This window comes from Lagopus leucura, unplaced genomic scaffold (assembly GCF_019238085.1).
Source record: "Lagopus leucura isolate 7727_CA_CO unplaced genomic scaffold, USGS_WTPT01 Super-Scaffold_100018, whole genome shotgun sequence".
NCBI classification, from domain to species: domain Eukaryota; kingdom Metazoa; phylum Chordata; class Aves; order Galliformes; family Phasianidae; genus Lagopus; species Lagopus leucura.
The window spans coordinates 7,408,551-7,430,702 of record NW_024962272.1 but is presented as its reverse complement, the minus strand read 5'-3'; the positions used below and the strand labels follow the sequence as shown (position 1 = coordinate 7,430,702).

Genomic DNA, 22,152 nt, shown 5'->3' with positions numbered 1-22,152 from the left:
GGTAATCTTTCGATCACTCGGCGGCGCGGCCCCGGCGGTCCCGCGCTGACGGCCCCGCCGCGCCCACGGACCGGGCGCGGGCACGGCGCGGCCGCAGCATGTCGGCCGTCGCCTACGTGGACTTCGTGGCGGCGCAGTGCCTGGTGTCTATCTCCAACCGCTCGGCCGGACCCCCCACCCCCGAGACGGCGGCGCGGCTGAAGGTGCCGGGGGAGGCGGAGACGGGCCGCGAGATGCGCGACCCGCGGGACGCCTGGAAGGACTACTGCGCCCTGCTGGCCATCGCCAAGAGCCTGCTGGAGCTGAACAAGTACCGCCCGCTGCCCGCGCCCTCGGTCTGCAGCGACAGCCTCGAGAGCCCCGACGAAGACGCGGGCTCCGACAGCGACGCGGCCGCTACCTCGCCGTGCTCCGGCCCCGCGCCCGCGCCGCCCTCCCGCCTGCGCGGCACCGCCGCCGCCGCCGCCCCCAAGGCGAAGCTGGCGGCCGAGAAGCGGCACAAGTGCCCATACAGCGGCTGCGGCAAGGTGTACGGCAAGTCCTCGCACCTGAAGGCGCACTACCGGGTGCACACAGGTCAGCGCCGCCGGGCGGGAGCCGCGTGTCCTCGGGTGAACCCGGCCAGCGCCGCGCCGCCCCGCGCCCCTCCTCCCGCTGCCCGCGCGCGCCCCCCCGCGCGCTGCCTTTCTCCACTCTTCTCCCTTCGCTCCTTTCACCGTTTTTCCACCGCTCCCGTCCCCCCTTTTTCGCCCCCTCCCCGGGCAGCGCCGCGGACCGGGACCGGGAACACGGATTGCGGGGTGGGGGAGGCGCGGCCGCTCCGGGCGGGGCTGCGGGGTTGCCTGCGGCAGCCGGGGAGCGGATTGGGGAGTGCGGGGAGGCAGCTGAGTGGGGAGGGTCCGCCCGGCACACGGCGCTGTCCTGGGGCGGGCGAGCGGGTGCGGCGCTTCCCGGGGCCGTGAGGGAGGAGGGCGTGGCGGAGCGGGACCCGGCGCGGGGAAGGAGCTGCTGCGGCGCTGCCTCCGGATCACGGTTGCGGGGATTTCTCTGCTTTTTTTCCTTTTTTTTTTTTTTTTTTTTTTTTTTCCCCTTTAATCCTTCAGTGCTAGCGGCCGAGCTCGGAATGACGTGTGTGAGCCGCTGTCGGGGTCACGGTGCAGAGCACCTGCCTAAAAACTGCCCCGAAATCAGGGGTTGAGCGCTGGATCGGGGAGGAGCGGCTCACAGTGACAAACGCTGCCCGCGCGTATTTCATGCGGTTCGCATATGCATAATAGACTGGCGCTTCTCTCTGCGCTGTGTCTGTTGGCAGCGACGGTAAGTGGCCAAGTACAACGCCCCGCTCCCGGCAGATCGCACCGCGGGCACTGCCCGAGTCCTGAGCGCCGGCACAGAGCTGCCCCAGCGGGGGGCGGTGCCGCCCCCTGCCCGACCCGCGGTCATCGGCATGGAGAGCCGAGCGCTCTTGCGCTCGGGGAACCGGAATGTAACCGAGCCCTGCTGCGGGAGCTTGGCTCACAGCGGCAGAGAAAAGGGATTGGCACCGTTTCTGCGTAGTGCCCAGTGCCCGGATACCCGCCCCGGTCTGGGAACCAACGCAGGCACGCACGGGGCGGCGTGCAGGGGATGACGTGCAGAGGGATGCGCGGTGCAGCCCCGCGGTGCTGCAGCGGGTGCGGTGCACGCAGCCTGTGCGGCGCGGACGAGAGGCAGCGCCCCGGGGCGGAGGGTTCGGTTCGGCCCCCGACTGCTGCGTGGGCAGCGCGCTGCAGGCTCCAGAGCACCGAGGTCCGGCGCCTCCCAGCGCGGACAGGTAATTGCTGCGGGTGGAAGCACGAGCGATGCCGCTGGTGCCAATTGTTTTTAATAGATGGCAGAACAATTCCATAGCAACAGTGGGATTCGATTGGACCTCCAGAGTTATTCATAGCAGCGTACTGCAGAGCATTAGTACTCCCTTCTCAGTACCATTTTCTTGCCCCCCCCCCCCCCTTTTTTTTTTTTTTTAATTATTATTAAATATTTTCTGTGCTGTTTCTGAGCCTCTTGAATCACTCCCATTCACCTTCCATCAGGCCACCAAATTAAATCATTAGATTGCTCTCTTGCTGCTTCATTGCCTTTACTTGAAGCAGTTATACAGCTGTGGGTAGAAGGTTCCTTGTCTTATAACTCCTGGTCTTACAAAATAATTCTGTTTACCTGTGAGCTTCTAGTAACAGCATCTGCCCTTATGTTGAACGGACACTCACTGGAGTGTAGAGTTGGGATCTAAAGCTCATGGGACCATCTCTTTGGTAAGCTGATGGGGAGTGCGAAACAAAGTGTCAATGAAGGCAGAAGATCAGAAGACAAGAGACTTGATGTTCCAAAGTTAGAATTCTGTATCTTATGAATACTGTTTTAATATTCCTTGTTCAGAGGTACCCCTTATTTCAGAAACCAAAAATACTTGTACCCATTTCCTTGGAGTTCAGCCCTATCAGCCTACGGTCCAGAGGACCCAGGTTGGCTGTTTATCAGAACCCATTGGCAGCACTGACCTTAGGAGTGCCATCTGCTAATAGCACTATACACCCTCTGCCTGCAGCACACTGTGCTTGGTAGGACGTGGTGGGGTAAGGTGAGGAGGGAGCCAGGCAGCACGAGCCCAGCCCTGACCTGCAGGGACAGTCCTTTTGTTTCTCACCAGGTCACTTGGTGCTTCTGGCATGTGATCAGACACTCCTTTACTCACCTTCACTCATTCATGCATGCAAACCTGCATGCGTGCAAAAGCCCGTGAATGTGAGGGCAAGCCTGCAGCTGAAGCTAAGCCATTGCCTTGCCTCTATCATCACTGCAAGTAGCTTGAAGTTGGTTGTTTGGGTTCTGATGGCATGAGCTCGGGTAGGAATTCTGTGCAGGCTACTCTTGGTAGCAGCAGCCCCAAGAGGCATGGGTGGCACTTTGTGTAGGAGAGCCGAGGTTGCATTGTCCCTGCAGCTCACAGCAAGAAGCTGCGTCAGGAAGGCAGGTGGAGGAGCAGGCCTACAAAGTGACCTTATCTCTTAGGCATCCCCTCCCTCCTGGGACAATGCTAGTTTGCACAGGATGTGCAAACGCAGCTAGAGTTTGGCTGTGGCGGGGGGGATTACAGGAGCATTGTCTCTACAAGATACTCTCTAGTATGGAGGTGACATGGCCAAGCCCTGCAGGATGCTCCCAGGGGGCCTTCCGAGCAGAGGAGAGATGTGAACAAGACCAGAGGTCAGGAGGCAATGAACAACTGCCAAGCAAGAAAATGAGCAATAGCAAATTCAAAGAGGGTTACCGTGAAAATGTAGACTCTTAAATAGGTTGGTTTGGAGGTTTGCTTGTGGCTGGTAATGTGTAGAGTTATTGTGAGCCTCAGAAATGAGGGGAGGGTGGGGTTGTCAGAGCAGGATGTGCAGGCCCCAGGATTTCCAAGGGAAGCAGGAAAGGCACGTGGGTGCACACACCGTCTGGTCAGAAGCACTGGGCAGGGAGCAAACAGCAAGGCAGTGAAAGGCAGGAGAGAAACTGCCTGGAGAAACTTAAATTAGGAGTATTTATTTGTTATGACAGTGTGAATCCAAGCTAGTCAAAGGGCATATGGCTACTGAGGGCAGGCCCTCGTGGTTAGGAAGGTGGGACAGAGGGGATACTGTGAAATTGGTCCTTGAGATACCTCTTGCAAGACGGATCAGAGTTTACTTGTCTGCGGAAGTATATCCCAATTGATGGGGAGTTCGCATTTAGATCAGATGCCCATGATGAAGAGCATAGAAACTCCAAAATTGTGGTTGTGTGAAAAGTCCACCCTCATCAACTGCCTTTTCATCCAGCCCTGTAATTGTTGAGACCACATCCAAGCCACATGAAGAGCTTTGTAGCAAGGCAGCTGATGGATCCTTGAGTTGTCCTTGCCCTGCGTCTAAGAGATGTTCAGCAGTTGGCTGTGGGCAGAGGCCATGGTTGGCATTGGGTGAAGGGAAGCTGAGGAGCATATCTGGTGGAAAGGGAGAAGAACACTGCAGCTGCTCAGTGCTGCAGTCTAGATATCATGTTGCCTTTCCAGCCCCCTATCAGTTTGGTTCTGACTGTGCTGCTTGTCGTTTGCATTCTAGATTACCGCTAGCTTGACAGACTGTACAGATGCTGATGTATTGACAATCCTCTGCTTGCCCAGAGCATTTTTAGGTATATCGTGGGAGCATAATCTGATATTTAGCATTTTAAGTCCTTCTTATCCAGCTCATGCAATGTCAAATTGCCAGTTCCTTTAGAAAAAGATGAGCAAGAAATTGAGCTATTAGGACATTTTTGACAAAATCAGACCTCCATGTGAAGCTCCGTTTCTCAAGAGTTAACAAAAATGTGTAAATTGCTAGAGTTCTGCTAGGCACGTTTCCAGGGCTCAGAGAAATATGACTGTACTGACTGGAAGAGCTGCCAGCTGAGTAAGGTAGGCACAAATTCTCAAGTGCTGTGTTTCCTGATTTTCACTTGTTTGGTTTTCTTTTGTGTTGTTTTTTGTTTTGTTTTTCTTTTCCTCTTTTAAAAAAACAAACGTTAAGCAACTGGATGTGTCACAGTGCAGTAGCACTCCAGAAATATTTTTTATTTAAAAAAAACAAACATGTTTAATGGAGTGCATGTGTAGGATAGAAGCAGTGAGCAGGCATCACCCACTCCTGTTTCCAGATGGCAATACTGAAAATTCAGCTCTGTTGAGTTCCTGCACTCTGTTCTACAACACTGATGACTGTGGGTAGGTGTCAGCTGCTTCTGTCAGCTATGTGGATCCACCTGGGAGTGAGCACTCCCCACCACGGTCTGCCATTCTGTTCTGCACTGTGCTGCCCTTCCTTGCCTCACTGATCTCCGAGGCCTGTGGCTGGAGGAGGTGAGTTAAGACTAACAGGCCAGATGGACAGCAAAGCAGTATGCTTCCGGTAACTTTTGTTTGTGGTGGTGTGGTACTTCGTCCATGTCAGGTAAGGGGGAATTGCCTGGGAACACTATCTTGCCATAATTTGAAGGGTCTGTTGAAATACTGGCTATTAAATTCACACTAGATTGCTGAAAGTTATCTTCCTAAATGCATGTAAAAGTGACACCAGTCCATCCAGTAAGGGATGGGCAGAAGTCATTAAGCACAGTCTGTGTGCACTGCTGGCTTCCAGTACTGAGATCATCTGCATGTGAGCAGTCTGAAAAGACAGCAGCTATGAGAGGCAAGCGAGCTTGGCTTGTGTCCTCTTGCCTGGGATGGGCCAGTTTGGCTATGGAAACTCTGATCCAGTTCTGCAAACAGCTGCAGCACTGGTCTTTTCAGGGCCAGGTCCTCTATTGGAGGCCAAAGAAAGGCCAGAGGACACGGGGAGAGCTGGGGAGTCCCAGTAGGTCAGCAGTTTGGTGCCTGGACTCCTGTGTGCTGGGAGGTACTCCTCCAGGACACCTGGCCACAAAACTTCCCGACACAAAATGTCTGTGCTGAACTGTTCCTTTCTGCAGCTGGAGGGTAGGGAAGCATGCTGAGATACCTCACATGGTGTGTCATGGAACAGTTCTGGAAGCTGAAAAGCATGTTTCCAGGTCCCTGCTCTGCTGAAGTCTGAGGAGAATCCTCTCTGACTGGGAAAAATTTCTGCTCCTTACCTTGTGAGAACTGTCCTCCCCTCTGGAAAGCATTTAATTATGAAGAGAGGACAATTACGAAGAAGCTTAAGCCCAGAGTTTTTCGATCCTGTATAAATGCCCTGAGCATCAGTTCAGAAGTTGATTTCTCCCCATTGCTCAGTCAATATTTAAGTATTTCTGCAAAATGGAGGAAGTTCAAATGAAGATAAGATAGAAAAGGAAAAGAGGTAGAAGCTTATTGAAAGGACCCAAAAATCGACCGCCAAGGACACTCTGCTCACTTATGACTAGTGTAGATTTAAATCTCTGATGAGATTTTTCACCGTCCAGAGTCTCTCACTGACTGATAGGTACAAGGATGTACAATTCCACATAGAAAGACTTTTGTAAGACAGGGAGGGAGGGGTGCTAGTAGAGAGTCTTAAGGATGCACCTTACATCTGGTGATGTATCAGATTACTGGTAGGACTAAGTCTTGCTGGGCTGCAGGGATGAGATGTGGCTCCCAGCAGCTCAGCAGCGGTGGCTCTTAGCAGATGGATTTGCATCTGCTCTTTTGAAAGAAACTCAAGCACCTGCACTTATAAGTAGCTATTGAATGGTGGTTTTAAGGATGTTAGAGTAGTGTAAATACGTGCTGAAAGCAGCATTTTAAAATCTTAATCTTCCTGTGATATTCAGTCCTGAGCGCTGGTGAAATAAACCCCTTTGTGCAACCCCTCTGCCCTATGCCTATCCTGTAAGCAGTGTATGATCTTCATGCAAGATGGGCTGGCCATGGTTTAAGTATTCCAAAAACCCTTGTTCTCTGCAAGCAATACCTAGTGTCCTCACTGCTCTGTTGTTTCTCATCAGCTTCTCTACTCTGTGGCTGCCATGTGTTTTAATGCACCAATTTTTTGGAACATCTCAGAACAGGAAAAAGGCAGCCTGAAAAGCCTTCAGTCTGTAGGCCCAGAAATGGGCGTTCAGATATTTAAGTTCCATCTTCATTGTAGCATCTTGCAAGTGGACGTTCTGTCAGAATCCAGTGTCACACGAGAAATTATTCATATGTGTAGGACAGGCAGCTACAATGAATGAGAAAAGTAAGAGGCCTAAGATATAGCAGTCTTCTGGCAAGGAAGAAAGACTGCCCTTACCCTAAATTTTTTTCTTGTAGTGAACATGTTCTACTTAGTTGTCTACAGAACCTGTGATTCTTCAGGAGACACTGAGACACTCAGGAGTGGCAGCTGAGTGGGTTCGCAGGAAAGTATGGGAAAAACAGAAAAGGTTATAATTTTTGTATCTAAGCCAAGGAACTATTGTTCAGGAGCAGGTCTTCTCCGGGTACCATGATTTTCTGGGAAAGTTTGAGCTCCACAGCCTCAAAGATTCTGGAGGGTCTTATAAGATGCAGGCAGGAATTACATTTTCTTATTTGAACCATCCACAGTTGATTATGCACATTGAAGCTATGGACATGCTTTTTTTCCCCTATTTTTCTTCTGCCTTCCCACAGACCTGTTATTAGTGGTATTAGACTTGTTTTCCTAAGGTAGTTTTCCCTTTCCTTATGGCAAAAGATTTTACTCTTTGAGCTTTCCTTGTTTCTGTGCTTTCTCTTTTCCATCTTTCCTCTCATCATCTCATCTCTGATGGGATGGGTCAGAAATGCACAACCTGCTCTTGTGCAGTACACCTGGTTTTTCAGGTGGTGCTATGAGCAGAGATGGATGTTGCTGCAGCAGAAGATGGTGGCTAGCTGTGCCGTGTTCACAGCCAGAGACAAAGTGAGAGTCAAGCACAGGTGCTATGTTCCAGAAGTCAAACTTGGAGTGATTCTTCAGTTTTGATGCGTAATACTTCATTAGTTGCTGCTATGAATATCTGGCAGAATAGTTCTACTGTGTGCCTGGTGGTCTCTTCTTTAATATGCAGATTTGTCAGGGATGTCCATTCATGCAGCTGTAGCTACAATCCATTTGACTTAGTATCGTTAGCCTTGATGGCAATCTACCCTGTGTTACCACAGATCCTGGTGTCCAACTTCACTTCTGTCAGCCAGAAAAATAGTACAAGACTAGCAAAGCAACCATCTTGGTTAGACTGTCTTCCACAGCAAGACATCTCTGAATGTCTTTTGTGAAGTCAGTGCTCAAGCAATTTTTGTAATTCACTTAAAATTATTAGCTCATCACAGAAGCTCTATTCGTTCCAGTACCCATGCATGCCCTGTTAAAGATAAATGTAGAAGTGTCAGTTTTATCTTCAGCTGTTCCAAACATGTTTTTTTTTTCTTCTCCTGTATGGGAAAACTATACGCCTATCTGTTGCTTGTCTGAATGAACTCATCTTTTCTAAAGCTCGCATGAGCTGCAGATCCTAACCTTGGTCATCCAAGTCTAACACAGCATTTCACAGTGAGAAGGCAGATGAGAAATCAGGATCTCAGAACTACCTGCACTATTAACGAGACTGCTAAAGCCCACTCTCTGTCTCTCTCTGTCTCTCTCTCTGTCTCTCTCTGTATATATATATATACATATTTTCTCCCAGAAACCCTTGCTACACAAGAATACCACGTGGAAAAATCAGGAAAATTTCATGGTAAGGCAAAAAGCTACTTTCAGTCTAGTCAGAATAAAATCAAAACCAAATGATGTGTAGCTACTTCAGGTTGTACAAAGCAACCAGGATTTAGAGTTTGAACTCTCAGGGAAAGAAGAAATAAACTACTCGCAGTGGAGGGTGGGGAGGAGAAACAGGGATAGAAGGTCAGGTAAAACAAGAGGAGCAGAGCTTGAGAGGATCTACAGTGGTCTTTGAATCTATAGGAGATTCAAAGCAAGCCAGGGTTGCAGGAGCAGAGAAGGTCCCTGAAGAACCAACATTAGGTTGCATAGTTATGCCACTTTGGCTTAAACTGTGCCTCCTACTGCACCTCTGGTGGCAAACCAGATAAAGAATGGGAACTCTGTAGATTAACCCATTCCTGTTATCTGTAAACCAGTTTCTTTTAGTTCTTACTTCTGTGGTTGCTTGTGTAACCTGGATATTTCTATTGAAGAGAATTATTTACACCTTTGCATATTTGGGCAGAGTCTATCACACATAGTTTTAAGGTAATGCAGCACACCATTGGCCCTCCCTTCATGATTGGCAGAAACCCAACATCAGGCATGTTTTAGAAATGTAAGTAGCATACTGCCACCAAAGGCAGCCGTGCATAACAACACCCTGTGTTAGTAGTTTGTTCTGTTCATGCCCTAGCCGTACTGCTCTCAAAACTGGTGGGGAAAAATCATATGGAAAAAAGTACCTCAGGATTAGACATGAAACCAAAATGGATGCCTCTGGGTGGAGGCAGCTTGAGCAGCATTGCAGCTGTGCTGTGGCCTGCCCACCTTTGCAACGCCTCTGCTGCTCTAGGAATCAGCATGCCAAACTCAGCCAGCAACTGCAGGGTTCGGCTCTGCAGAGCGCACAGCCATCACCTGTCATCAGGCATCTCTGCCTTGCCTTGAGAGCCTCTCAGTGCATGGTCCGCTGCTGTGCTGCTTCAGACAGTCAGTGAAGTGCTGTCGTTCTAGGTTCATGTAATTGGTGATGGCTCCGTAACTGAGGGGAGCAGCAGGTCTCCAGGCTCAGAGACAAACACTCAGTGCCCAGAGAAGTCTCCCTCCCCCTTGTCTCTCTGCTTGTGGAGTTCCAACACTTCCTTGTGTCGCGGATTATGCCTGGCCTACTTTTACACATGCGTTTCTGAAGCAGTTGTGACAGTCTCCTAGAGCTTGCACCGCCCAAGTGAGGAAACCCTTTGCTGCTGCTGCACTCTGGTGGGTGGCAGGAGATGGCCTGCACCGGGCCCCAGCTCTGTGCTTCAGGAATCACCACAGTCTGTGTCTGTCAGTGCCCTGAGCCCAGGGCATGACTCCACCACACCAGGCCCCCATGGCCTTCCTGCCTCTGCTCCCAGCCCAAGGGTGGGTGCTTCTGCAGGGAAGATTTTCTTTCCTCCCTTCCCTAGGGGGTGATGTTTGTGCCTGGACATTGCAATGCTGTGAACTGGTATGAGGGATCCCAGGTCAGTGCTGCCTCTTCCCAGAGACTCATGGACCCCTTGCACCCACAGCAGGCAAAATGGCTTTGCAGGGCAGCGATGGTGGTCACACCAGTCCCATCACATTCCAGAAGGAACCAGAAAACAGGTTGTGTTTTTTCTTAACTTCTGCAAGCACCAAAAATTAAACACTGCTTTAAGCAACCAGTTTGGATACTACCTTTGGATACACCTAGACAGTAGAAGCCTGAGCCCCAGAGACCATGGCCCACAGGCTAGGTGCTTGGTCTCTATAGCAAATCAGGCACTTGTCAGGCTGAAGGGCTGTCCTGAGGCAGATGATGGGAATGCATCTTCCAGTAAGGGCTGGGATGCTGAGTTGCCTCTGATGCCCTGGCCATATACGAGGTGCCTCCATGCATGCAGGAAGAGTAGTACCACTGAAATGCACAGGATGCTGAGTGTGGGCAATGGGCAGAACATGGGCAGACAAGATCCGTGACCCTATTGTGCGGTGCCTGCTGGTGCCACACTGACTTGTAGCTGCAGCCAAGGCCTTGACACGTGTGGGTGAACACACAGCTTTAATTAAGTTAATATCTTTCACACAGGCAGTGGTTGTTCAGAAGGGCTTCCAACCGTGTTGAAAGGAGCACAGCAGGGAGATGAGAGGTCTATAAGAAAGCCCTGCAGGCCAGGGTGGCTTGGGGCTCCATCTCTTCCACTATGATGTACCAAACACTGATCAGCCAGGCTCAGAGCATTCTGCGCAGCAGGTAGCACCATGTAAGTAGAATGCTGAACCATTGTAACATCAGTGTTATTTAAGAGACTTCCACCAAGAGCCCATTTATCTCCAGAATCTCAGCTTATCTGATCCATTGTCAAATGTCTCCTCACCATGGCATCCTTGGGATGCCAAGGGCCATTGCCCTGGCCCCTCACCACACTCCATTCTCCTCGCAGGACCTCAGTGTTTCACTCCTGGCTGTCCTCCTTCCTGCTGCATTATCCATGCTGGTCTTCAGTCTTTGTTCTCAGCTGATGTGGCTGGGGAATTCTCAAGGGCGCACGCTCTTGTAAAGGACTCTTTTTCTCGCAATCTACAAATGTAAAGGGAGTTCATGTTTTGTGCCGAACTGCACAGTACCAAGAAATACTGGAGTTCTTCAAATTTCTTTCCAATTCTTCCAAGATGGAAAACTCCTGGGACAGTTTTTATATTTCATGGTTGACTATAAATAGCTGTCACACAGCTGTCATTTTTATTCCCTTCAGGAGATTCTTAAGAAAAGGAATTAAGGCATCAAACAGCTCTGGTACATGATGTATGTGACTGAAAGCTTTTGTGCAAGCCTAAACGTTTTTTATTTCCTTTTGTGTCACGGAATAGTCAGCTTTGCAAAGACATTTGTGCAAGGTCCAGGCAGCCTGCAGGGCTGAACCGCAGGAATCGGGAGTGTCTGGAAGGTGACAGTAGGTATTGTTCACTCCTCTCAACCTTGCTTTTAAAACAAAGGTGCGGTATGTTCTAGGTTAAGGTGTTTGGTTTGGTTCTTTGCCACTGCTGCAAACATTCATACCGGTAGAGCTGTGATAACAAAATAGTCCTGCCTGCAGATTGAACATTTAAAAGACAGAGGGGAGAACATTGCCTGCTGGAACATCTCAAACTTCTGGGGGAAGGGAGGTGAGGGGGCAGAAGCCTTCCACTGGCAGGCATCATGGTTTCTGCTCTGCAGATTTTCAGCCCTGAGGCTACAGTGCTCTTCCAGTTCCCTCCCTGCTCAGTCCTTCCTAAGCAGGAATTGCAGGTGAAGGATTTTCTCTGGCTGCTTTTCTAATAGTTACAGATGGTTCTGTTCAGCAGAATGGAAGTACCAGAGGAGCAATACCAGCATTCCCCTCTCAAACCGTTGTAGTGCACTCGACATAAGGAACACAGAGGCGTAGGCAGGTCTCATCTGTTGTTATGACAGTCTGTGGGGTCAAGTAAGGCTCTGCACTGAAGCTCGAGCTGCATGCCGTTAGAGGGGTTTTGGCTCATGTGGGCGGTGAGAGCAACACCTGACTGAGTGAATCGTCAGCAGCTCAGCTGGAACGTGTGCCCTGATGGGAAGCAAAGGCCACATCCCTCCGGTCAGTGCTGCCTGCAGTCCCCCTGCTGCTTGAACACTTTGTCATGCTTTTCTCCCTACAGGCGAGCGGCCGTTCCCCTGCACATGGCCTGACTGCCTTAAAAAGTTCTCCCGCTCCGACGAGCTCACCCGGCACTACCGCACCCACACCGGTGAGAAGCAGTTCCGGTGCCCTCTCTGCGAGAAGCGCTTCATGCGGAGCGACCACCTGACGAAGCACGCTCGCCGCCACACTGAGTTCCACCCCAGCATGATCAAGCGATCCAAAAAGTCCAGCTCTGGTTCCTTGTGAAGGCAGAGCTGGCCCAGGAAAGGGAGCGGGGTGCAAGAGCCACAGCTGTGGCCCGGAGAGCAGTGGCAGAGGAGGCCCCGCTCACCATCAGGAAGCACATGTAGCTGATGTCCAAAACCTAAGCACTCGGCGTGCTCAGCTCCTGCTCTCCAGTGCTGGCTGGCAACAGCCATCTTGATGAAGGGGATAGCGGCAAGAGGGAAGGATGGGACCACCACCTTCCCCAGTCTGTCGCGTTCGGACTGGCACACGTATGTCCTGCGGGACGGTCCGGCCAGTGACACCACAGTAGCGTGACTCCGAGGTCTTTGTGATTGCTGTGTCATGAACATGTTTTGTTGAACAATGTAATGCTGCTTGTGTTTAGAGTCTGTCAAGTAAAACCACTTTCCGAGTCACATAAGTAATTCTCAGATATAAACTCCATAGCACATTGTAGAAGTGGGTTTACTTCTATCTCAGAACGATACTTCATTTTAAAAGACTGTTAAGAGAAACATTACATGTGTTACTAATAGCATCCAATTGATATTCTGAAATAAGGTGAATTTATATTCAAGAAGACCTGTGAAACTAACTGGGTCTTTTTAATTTTTCTTTGTATTAACTATACTTTTGAATATAAGCTGCACTTTTCCAGTAAAAACATGTGTAATTCAAGCAGATACTTACAGCAAAAAACACTGACACAACAACTCAGTCATTTTCTGACCATATGTGTATTTAGCTCTGTTATTCGTTTACCTGGAAAAATACAAGTCAGCCTACATAATGTGGCGGGGAGGATGAGGGCAGAAACATACGTCTCTCAATTGATCTATCTTTTCATTTGTCAATAAATACAGTACTGTACTATAGAAATGCCACTAACAGTGCTTTATTCTGCTGTGTTTTCTTTGAATGGATGCATAACAGCAGCTACCATCTTTATAAACTGCTGCTTTTTTTACAGGCTCTTTCTCTTCATACACTTGCCTTAAAGATTTATTCTCTTCATACACGTGCCTAACTCCTACCACGTCCAATGGGAGTTCCGTGTGCTTATGGAGAGAGTAGACCTTTCCTTAAGAGCACTCTGCTGATGGAAACAGCTAAATTTATTGTAAAGAGCGCTTCAAAAGGGCTCCTGTATCTCTTGATTGCTGTTTCTGTAGAGTATGAGGGAAAACCATGAGCTAATTGGAAATACAACGCAGAAGATGTGTCCTGATATTCCTTCTGGCATCAGCTTCCCTGGGTACCATGCAATCGTACCTGTGTCATATGTGACACATCCAATACTGATCAAGGCAATATTACTTTAAATTTAGAGCTACTTTTTCCTCTCTTCGAGGAATAAAATGATCACTGAACAGAAACTTTCAAATCATGATAATTTTCTGTGCATTTCATCTTCTTTATGTTGAAAACACGAACCATACAAGGTTATTTTTTTCCCCCTCCCCAGCTACTTGTAGGGGGGAGAATTATGTTTACACATTATTTCTTCCAGAATCATTCTTTTTCTGTTCTGTTTTTACTCCTTCCTCCAGAAGAGGAAGGGGAGGTGCAGCCCTGCTATAGAGACTTAGGGCCCAATTCATCTCGGGAGTAATCACACTGAAATCTGAAGTGTTTCCACTGCAGATGAATTTAGGTCATCCTGTAAAATTCTGTACATAAAGATCTTGTTAGTTCACCTGCAGTTACAGTATCTTATTGTTTTACCTGATAAAAAGCTTGCTTCCTAGAAACAAATGTTAAGAAATGAACTCAGAGAGTAGAGTATTTTCTTCTACAGTTGTATAAGGCTTTCAGCATTAGAAATCAGTTTGCATATAGTGTTTTTACCTGTGTAGTTCTTGATAAATTCCGTCTATGTGAAGAGAACTGCTTTTAAGGCATTAGGGATACTGAGCAGCCTGTGGAGTAAAAGGGATGTGTTTTCTTCAGTGAAGACATCAGGAAACCAAGCACACTTTCTACCTCCGTTTCAGCTTTGTGAAACATTTATTTTAGAAACCAAACTTTAATTTCTGGTGTCCAAATTGGGTTGTAGGATCTCCTAACAAAAAGAGGTAGCCTCGGTATTTCTAGTGATCTAGGAATACAGAAATCATTCTGCTTACCAATACTGTTAACGCTGCCTTGTTGAGTGGTGTCAGGGCCGCGTGTCACCCAGTGAGATTCAGTGGAGCATGCCCATTCATCTTCTGTCTTCTCTGTGAAGATCATAGTAAGCTTTCGAGTCTGCCCCACAGCCTGGGTTGCTGCAGTTTTGTAGGACAAATGCAGTACTTAGAATGTTAAGGCCTGGTCCTGTGAAATGCACAACACCCTCACTCGCTGTCAACCACAATGGGAAGTCACATCTGATAAGCAGCTCCTAAACCAATATGCAAATGTTTTGGTCACTTAGTTACCTACACATGAAAGCAAATGGCCAGATTCATGGATCCCAGCTTCAATATTTGGGGTAGAATGCACATTTAAGGAAATGTCATCGTTATTTCTTCCACTTCTAAAAGAATTAATGGGGGAGGGAAAGGTACTTAGGTCCACAGAAGAAGGGGAAAACAGATTTAGGTTGTTATCACTGATGACAACAACCTGTTTCTGAAAAAAGAAACAAAACCTGAAACAGTAACAAATTTGCTCTAATACATCCTGTATTTCAGCATAGGATAGACAGCATTAACATGATTCATTAATCACTAGCAGAGGACATGGGGAATAATCAGGTGTAGGGAATTCATTTTATCATGTTATTCATTAGGGTTTTTAGTTGTTCTTCTAGTAAAGACAAAGAACGGATCTAACACATGAACAAACTCCAGGTTAGTTTTCTGCATCTTGAAGTTAGGTTTTGAAGAGTGTTGCGATGTTTGAAAGAAAAGGAAAATCAAGTTCTCTAATACCATTCGTACTTATTGTACTATTTTGGAAATAATTAATAGTGCTGAAGTTAGGACAGCTCCTCTCCTTGGTTAAGAAAGCCCATTACTATAGAGAAGTCGTGGCTTTAAAGGTATAGCTATACATTTGTCAACATATTTCATTTTTTGAAACAGTTTTTCATGACCGTTATTACAGATCTGTTTTCAGTTTGCAGATGGACTTAGTCCAGCACACACCAGACTGGACTTGTTCTTCAAAATGCTGTTTTACAGATTCATGATCTGTAACACTGTAAAATACCAACCTCCAGCAGTTTAATCAGTTTTATTTTTGTACAGTATTCGTATCCTTTATAAGTTATTTTGCTGTCCTGTTTTGTAAATCACATGAAATTGTAAAAAAAAATAAAAGAAAAAAAAAAAAAAAAAAAAAGTAGACATAGATGTTTTTGTACATATGTATATACATTGTCCAAAACAAAAGAAAAAAGAAGAAAAAAAAAAAAAAAATGTCGTTCTGAATGTTTGGAGTCAAAAGGTGATCATGTAAACCAGTTTGGATGATTATTAAAAAAATGCTGCTGCACACAATGAAATCCATGAGTGTAGTGCTATATGAACCTGTTTCAAAGGTCCTGGCATTGCTTGTTATTACTAATGAAGCTTTAATCTTGTTTCTCTACTTTTCCCAGCTATGTTCACAGATGCTCCCTCCCCCCCAGTGGGCAGGCACTTGCTGTGGCAGTAGGGGTATTCTTCACTGGCTTGCTGTGTCGATGCAGCCGCTGAAGAATCTCACTGGCATTTTCATTCGGGAATAGCTAAAAGCTACCAATACAAAATAACATCATTTGGCACCTGGGAACTGTGCTAGAGTGCGGCAGCAAGATGGGACCGAAGGGGACACCCCTGCACAATGTGGGCAGAGATGGAGGGGTGGAGGTGTGCCATCCAAATCTAGAACAAAATTTTAAGTATCCTCCAGATACTGGCCTGAAACTGTGTTGGCATTTTCTGCCCTTGTCTGAGTGACCAAAGGACAAATGCATCAAACTCAGCATAGAGAGTTTTCTTTTTTTAGTTTGTCATTGTTTCTACAAATAGAGGACACAGGGTTCATTCCCCAGAGCTTATTCCCCTGCTATCCCATCATAAAAGATGTTCCATACACTTTTTATTCTTACCTTATACTATTTAATATTTGTCCTTAGTGCTCTAAATGGAAAAGGTAACAAAATTTTCCTGATACAGACAGTGCCTCAGCCTAAAGAGGACGTTTCCAGCCATTGACATCTAGTGCTCTTTGCTGAATAGTCCTCCCAGGACTGATATAATCTTGGCTGGAATAAGCACAGCATGTGAAGACTAGCAGCACTCCCGTGGATGCTGGCTGGAAGACTCAAGCAGTGACTTGCGGAAGTGTGACCAGTGTGACCCTGAACACAGTCCAAACAATTCAGACAGCACAGTTAGTTCTACAAGGAGAATTTTTCATTTCTTCTTTCTGCCGAAGAAACAAGAAAGGGTGCCACCCAGTGCAGTAAAAGCCCAGTTAAATGCCTGTGGGTTCCTGTGCAACCTGTGACTGCTAGAATGAATTTCCCTTTCATGAGAGTCTAAACCAGAGAGTCTAAGCACTCACTGAGAGCTAAGGAGTCAGGGAGATCTCAGACCTCCAAGGCTTTTGCTTTGGACGCAAAATCTCCTTCAGCCTGAGCTTTCCACACTTGCCATCCACATCTGAGAAATCAACCACTTAAGGTAAAGTCACAGCAGTCAGAACAACATACTTCCCAGAATCCTCTTTAAAGAACCACATTAAATAAGCAAGGGAATCTTTTCCACCAACAGAAATTTTGCTATTACAGAGCTTTCAGTGCCATGTTATCCTCAAGTAAGAAACTCCCTGTCCTTTAAAACATCTTCCCAAGCACTTCCACAGGTAGTACAGAACATTTCCCATTTTGAGCAGGGAATTTCTTGACTGGCAATCAGTTCCATATATTCCAAACTTTTTTTTCCCCCTCCATATTATTTTACTGTGGACTCTTATGCTATGAACCACTGCATCATGGACTCAGTGTTTCCAAGCAGAAATCATTTGAGAGAACCCGCAAGATACACATAACTGCTAAGTCAAAAAACCAGACAGCTGGGGAAAGCTACCATCTATGTAACACTAATGCTAAATCCCTAAGGCTATTTTACAAGATCACACACAATCCAGATTTTACCTGGAAACAACACTGGTCGGTTTTTACATTCAATACACCATTTTTCACATTATTTTTCAGCTGAAACATTTCAGCTGGGAAAGCCTTACTGTAAACTCCTCCATGCTGAAATAAAGGAGGTTCTCTCAATAAAGCTTACTATAGTAACTTGTCATGACAAGAGAAACTTAAGGCATACTAATGCTTGGGGAACCGCGTGCACACTGGACCCTACTTTAATTATACTGGCATCAATCCAGTGCGTTTTATACAGAACTTTAAACACTACAGAAGTTCTGATCATACAAACAGCAGTCAGGCTCAAAAGCAGGTGCAAAGTGGATCCAGATTCCTTAGTCACTGGGTTCCATAGCGTCAGTGGTTTGCTACCTGAACACACCTCTAAGTGTCATTGCAGCAGCTCAGAGGGGACTGATGGTGATGGTGGTGACTGACAGCACGTCCCCTCACCCTCTGCTGATCATCTGCTTTGGTTTTACCACGCTCACAGTTTGTAATTCTTGTGGGTGGACAGTGTGGGAATGAGAAACACATACGAACAACAGCCTCCTCCTCCCCCTCCTCCCCACGCCCTTTGGTCATCCATGACAAAGCTATCACACAGCCCAAACTGAGGTAAATGGTCATCAATAGCTTGTGCTCAAGATAAGCAGCATCATGTTCACAGTCTAAAGCTTTGATTACTAACTGCGGAAGGTTAACATTTGATGCGTGTGAGGTTTCCTCCTGGAATCTCTGTTTGGAATCCTGTTCGCTCCTCGCCTCCTTCTAACGATTCGAGAACAGTAAGTACTCCTTCTCACCACTGGGTGGAGGAATAATGAGTGCGGCTCCTCCTGGGCTGAAAGCACTGCTTCTTCAGCTCTTTGGAAAACAAGTGCCTCTTTTACACTACCTACTGCATAACGCCCTATGTCAGAAGTACCTGTTAAACAAATCAAGTTTAGAACTCATCTTGTTCTGGCTTGTTTCTTTTGCTTGCCTTCCCCCACTGTCTAATATCCCTATTTATTTTCACCACTCTTTTCTAGAGCTTTTCTGCACAGATACCTAACCATATACTTCCCCCTTTAAATTATTTGACCCTGATTTTGTTGAGGCCTGTATTCCCTTCATGCTGCCTGTTTCCTTTATCCTCATCTGCTCTGCCCTTTTCCAAGGTCCCTTGCTAGATTCTGCAACAATTTTCTCAGCTGTCACTTGTTCCCTTCTCCTTGTTACTAGTAAAGCTAACTTTTCCCACTACCATGCACACTCTCAACAAAATAAGTTTTGTTTGTTCAGCAAGTTCATGCTTGCATGCAATGTTCTTATCTCTATGTGCCACAAAAAGACGGACAATCTGCAAGTAGACGTCTTGCTTTTCTCCATGTACACACCAGGCACATTCACCAAGATTTCATGTAGCTTCAGATGCAATTGATGCAAACAATTTGCAATACTAAGATCTATCCAGTGCGTACAACGTTGCATTTTGAGACTAATGTACTGTCAACAGAGCACTGGTTTAGAAGGGTTCACTGATCAACAGAAGAGAGACTGGACAAGGGAATTGCGTTGAGAGCAACAGAGAAGAAGAAAAGTGAGGAAAAGCAGATGGAATCCAGTGGAAAGCACAGAGATGGGAACTGCAGGCAAGGGATGGCACCATTAGGAACGGGTTGGACCACAGCAGAGGAAGAGGGCTGCCAGGCTGATGCAGTGCTGGCTATCAGCTCTGGAACCTTCTGCCTCCGTTGCTCCTTCTTGCCTTTTATTTTTCCACATTCTCACTACTGAATTTCAATATTGCCGCTGTATAATTTTCAGTGGTTAAACACATCTGTTACCTGCACCAATATTCTCTTGGTATGTACCAGTACAGCCTTAACAATGAGCAATGTTAGCACTGAAGTAAAATGGAGTTTAACTATCATAACTACTCTGAAATCATCCCCTGCATACAAAGCGCTACCTTCCATCCAAGCTGTTGAGATATGCAAAGGACAGCTGGATAAGTGACCTCACAGAAAAGAGATGGCTCTTAGCACATTTAATCTGTGAATAAAGCAAAAATATCCTTACAATTTCCTGAAGTCCAGGTTAGGACTTTTTTAGAGCAGAGGTGAATTAAATTCTCTTCTCAATCTCCTTCCTCCCCAAATTATGATGTATTGAATGGTGGTTTTATTCCAAGCTAGCAAGACACTGGGAAAAATGCTCTGTAACAAAAAGTTCTAGGAAAATTTATTCTGGATGCTATGTTTCAGTGAGTCAGAACAGAAGAGAGCAATTTTGGCTCAGTTATTCACAGTGAAGCTGGAGTGCCAAGGTTCCCCCCTGCCTGTGATGCAAGCTCACTCCAGACACCTCCCACAAGATATAATGCCAGTTAAATCAAACAAAACTACAGAACACCTTTCAAGAAGCAGGCCTCTCTCCCACATCTCCTTCCCCACAACATTCCCCACGTCATACACATGGGCAGCATCAGCTATCTTAATGTTATGCCCATTTGTAAAACAGAATGACAAACTGCACTACTTAAATAATTGTTAGCTTTAACATTTGCTTTCAAGTAGACATAGTGAAATGGCACAGGAATTGGGCGAGAAAGGTGAAAATAAAGGCCTATTGGTAAGTGCTATTCAGGTAGTTAAGTATGGAAACAAACAAGAAAATGCAGGCAAATGAATGAAACCCAAGTCCGTTTCCACAAGCTGTAAGAAGCAGTGTTTGAAGATAGCCCAGAAGCTCTACAAATGAAGCATCAGCCAGAAGGCTTACTAACAAGACAAGACAATTAGCATCAGCCATAAACAAGAGCCTCCAGTAGTATTAATTCTAAGTATTGCTAATTCTGAATAACATTTGCTATCAAGCCTATAGCAGACACATATTCTGGCCATCAGTAAGCACCTATCATATTTTTTCAGTAAGCAATTTGCAGCACACACTAGTGCTGTGCACCACATTATCTCTAACGCAAAAGCCTGTATGAATTCCCAGACAGCAACAGCCTTAACATATTTTATTTTTCTTTCAATAACGTACAAGTTTTGAGTAATCACTGCAGTTGTGCGAGGGTCCCTCTTCAGTCTGGTGTGCTACTTCATGCAACTAAACGCTATTTTCTCACTACCAGTAGCATACATGCACAAGTAACATTTTCAGTCAAGAAAAACAGTGCTGAAAGGTGATCTACACATGCTTTTGAATATTCGTTTACTCAAAATTGTTTTATTTCTCACAGTAAGTCACAATTTCCATGCTGCTTCTCTTTGTGCCTCAAAATGTGAGCAGACACAGGTGCTTCTCACAGGTCATGGATACAAGATCATATTGTTCAGCTGGCCTAAACAGGAAGGAGTACCTGTTTTGGAGAAAACCCAAATTATATTTTGGCTTTCAGAATGCTTTGGGTTCTTTCCACTTCTGTAATTTTGAAGTAATCTACTGATCAAGAAAAGCTGAATACTATATGCATATTTAATCTAAACTCCTACTCATCCCCTCCTCTTCAAAATCATACTGAAATTATCGTTACTCATTTTTCTAGGAAGCATGTCCAAGGAGCTTATTAGCAGTAGCAAAGCATAAGAACAGCAAGAAAGCTGGCAGCAATTAAGTGCTCAATACACAAGTTAAGGAATGCTAAGGAATACTACAGCTACACTCAGTCACTTAGTGTGGATTTTCATGCCTTAATACAGTATCTAGTCCAAAATACTTATTTGTAGGCTGTAAAAGTCCTTATGATGGATGAGGACACGCTTGTCACTTGAATTAGCAGGCTACCAACTGCAACATGTGTATTGTGCAACAGTGAGGCACACTGTTGCAACCTGCAGCTCATTTGCAAATAGCACCAGCTGTTTTTAAACACAATGTATGTTTCATGGCTCTTTCTTAAAAGCTTTAGCTAGCAGATCCGCTGAGAGGTGATGTTCCATTCATCAACATTACACTGAACAGTAGTGGTAACAGGTAGGATGAATCACAGTCATATTAGGATTGTAGCCAGATAATGTTACTATTGACTGAAGGTTCTGATTTTGACATCTCCAAAAAAGAAGTAAACACTCATAAATCCATCATTCACAAAATTACAGAACTGTGGGGGTTGAAACATTTCCTGAGATCAGAGGCACATTCCCTGCAGCAGGTGGCACTGGTAGGCATTCAGGCAGGTCTTCGGTATCTCTAGATATGGAGACTCCACAACCTCTGGTCAGCCTGTACTCTCTCAGTCTGACAGTAAAGTCAGTACGTTTGCGTGTAAAGTCAGTAAGTTTGTATGAAACTTGTGTTGCAATTTCTGCCCACTGCCCCTTGTTCTATGACTGCATGCCACTGAAAAGAGTCCACCCCCAACAATTTGACTTCTTCAGATGCTTATAAACGAAGATGAGATCTTCTCTCACTCTTCTCCCAGCTGGACAGTCCCAGGACTCTCACCCATTTTTTACAGGAGACGTTCCAGGCTCTCAGCTACCTTTGTTGCCCTCCACTGTACTCTCCCCAATAGTTCTGTCTTCTTTAACTGAGGAGCCCAGAACTGGACATAGTATTCTAGATGTGGAATCATCAGGACAGAGGGGAAGGACCGCTTTGCTCAACTTGCTGGCCACATCCTTCTAATCGCACCCCAGGGCACCACTGGCCTTCTTGGACACATGGGCATGCTGCTGGCTCATGTGCCCACTGAGACACTCAGGTCCTTTTCTAAAGAGATCCCATCCAGCAGATTAGCCCCTGAACTGTACTGATGCATGCAGTTATGCCTCCCCAGGTGCAAAATTCTATACTTGTTCTTGCTGATTCTCATCAGATTCTCCTTCACCTAACTCTCCAATCTATTCAGGTCTTGAATGGCAGCACAGACTTCTGATGCATAAGTCACTTATCCCAGCTTTGTATTACCAACAGACTTGCTGAGGAT

The 22,152-nt window shown here is 46.4% G+C and overlaps 1 protein-coding gene across 1 annotated transcript; it reads left to right on the top strand.

The window, feature by feature from the left end:
• The first annotated feature begins 82 nt into the window (after positions 1 to 82).
• KLF9 (Kruppel like factor 9) lies at positions 83 to 12,991 on the top strand. Its single transcript, XM_042877415.1, has 2 exons — positions 83 to 576; positions 11,892 to 12,991. The coding sequence occupies exons 1-2, from the start codon at positions 99 to 101 to the stop codon at positions 12,119 to 12,121; spliced, it is 708 nt and encodes a 235-aa protein (XP_042733349.1). The 5' UTR covers positions 83 to 98; the 3' UTR covers positions 12,122 to 12,991.
• The last annotated feature ends 9,161 nt before the right edge of the window (positions 12,992 to 22,152 follow it).

Excerpts from the sequence above, each read along its gene's own strand:
- KLF9 (XM_042877415.1), top strand. The coding sequence starts at position 99 with ATGTCGGCCGTCGCCTACGTGGACTTCGTGGCGGCGCAGTGCCTGGTG. Across the intron at positions 577-11,891 it reads GCACTACCGGGTGCACACAG|GCGAGCGGCCGTTCCCCTGC; the intron begins GTCAGCGCCGCC and ends TTCTCCCTACAG.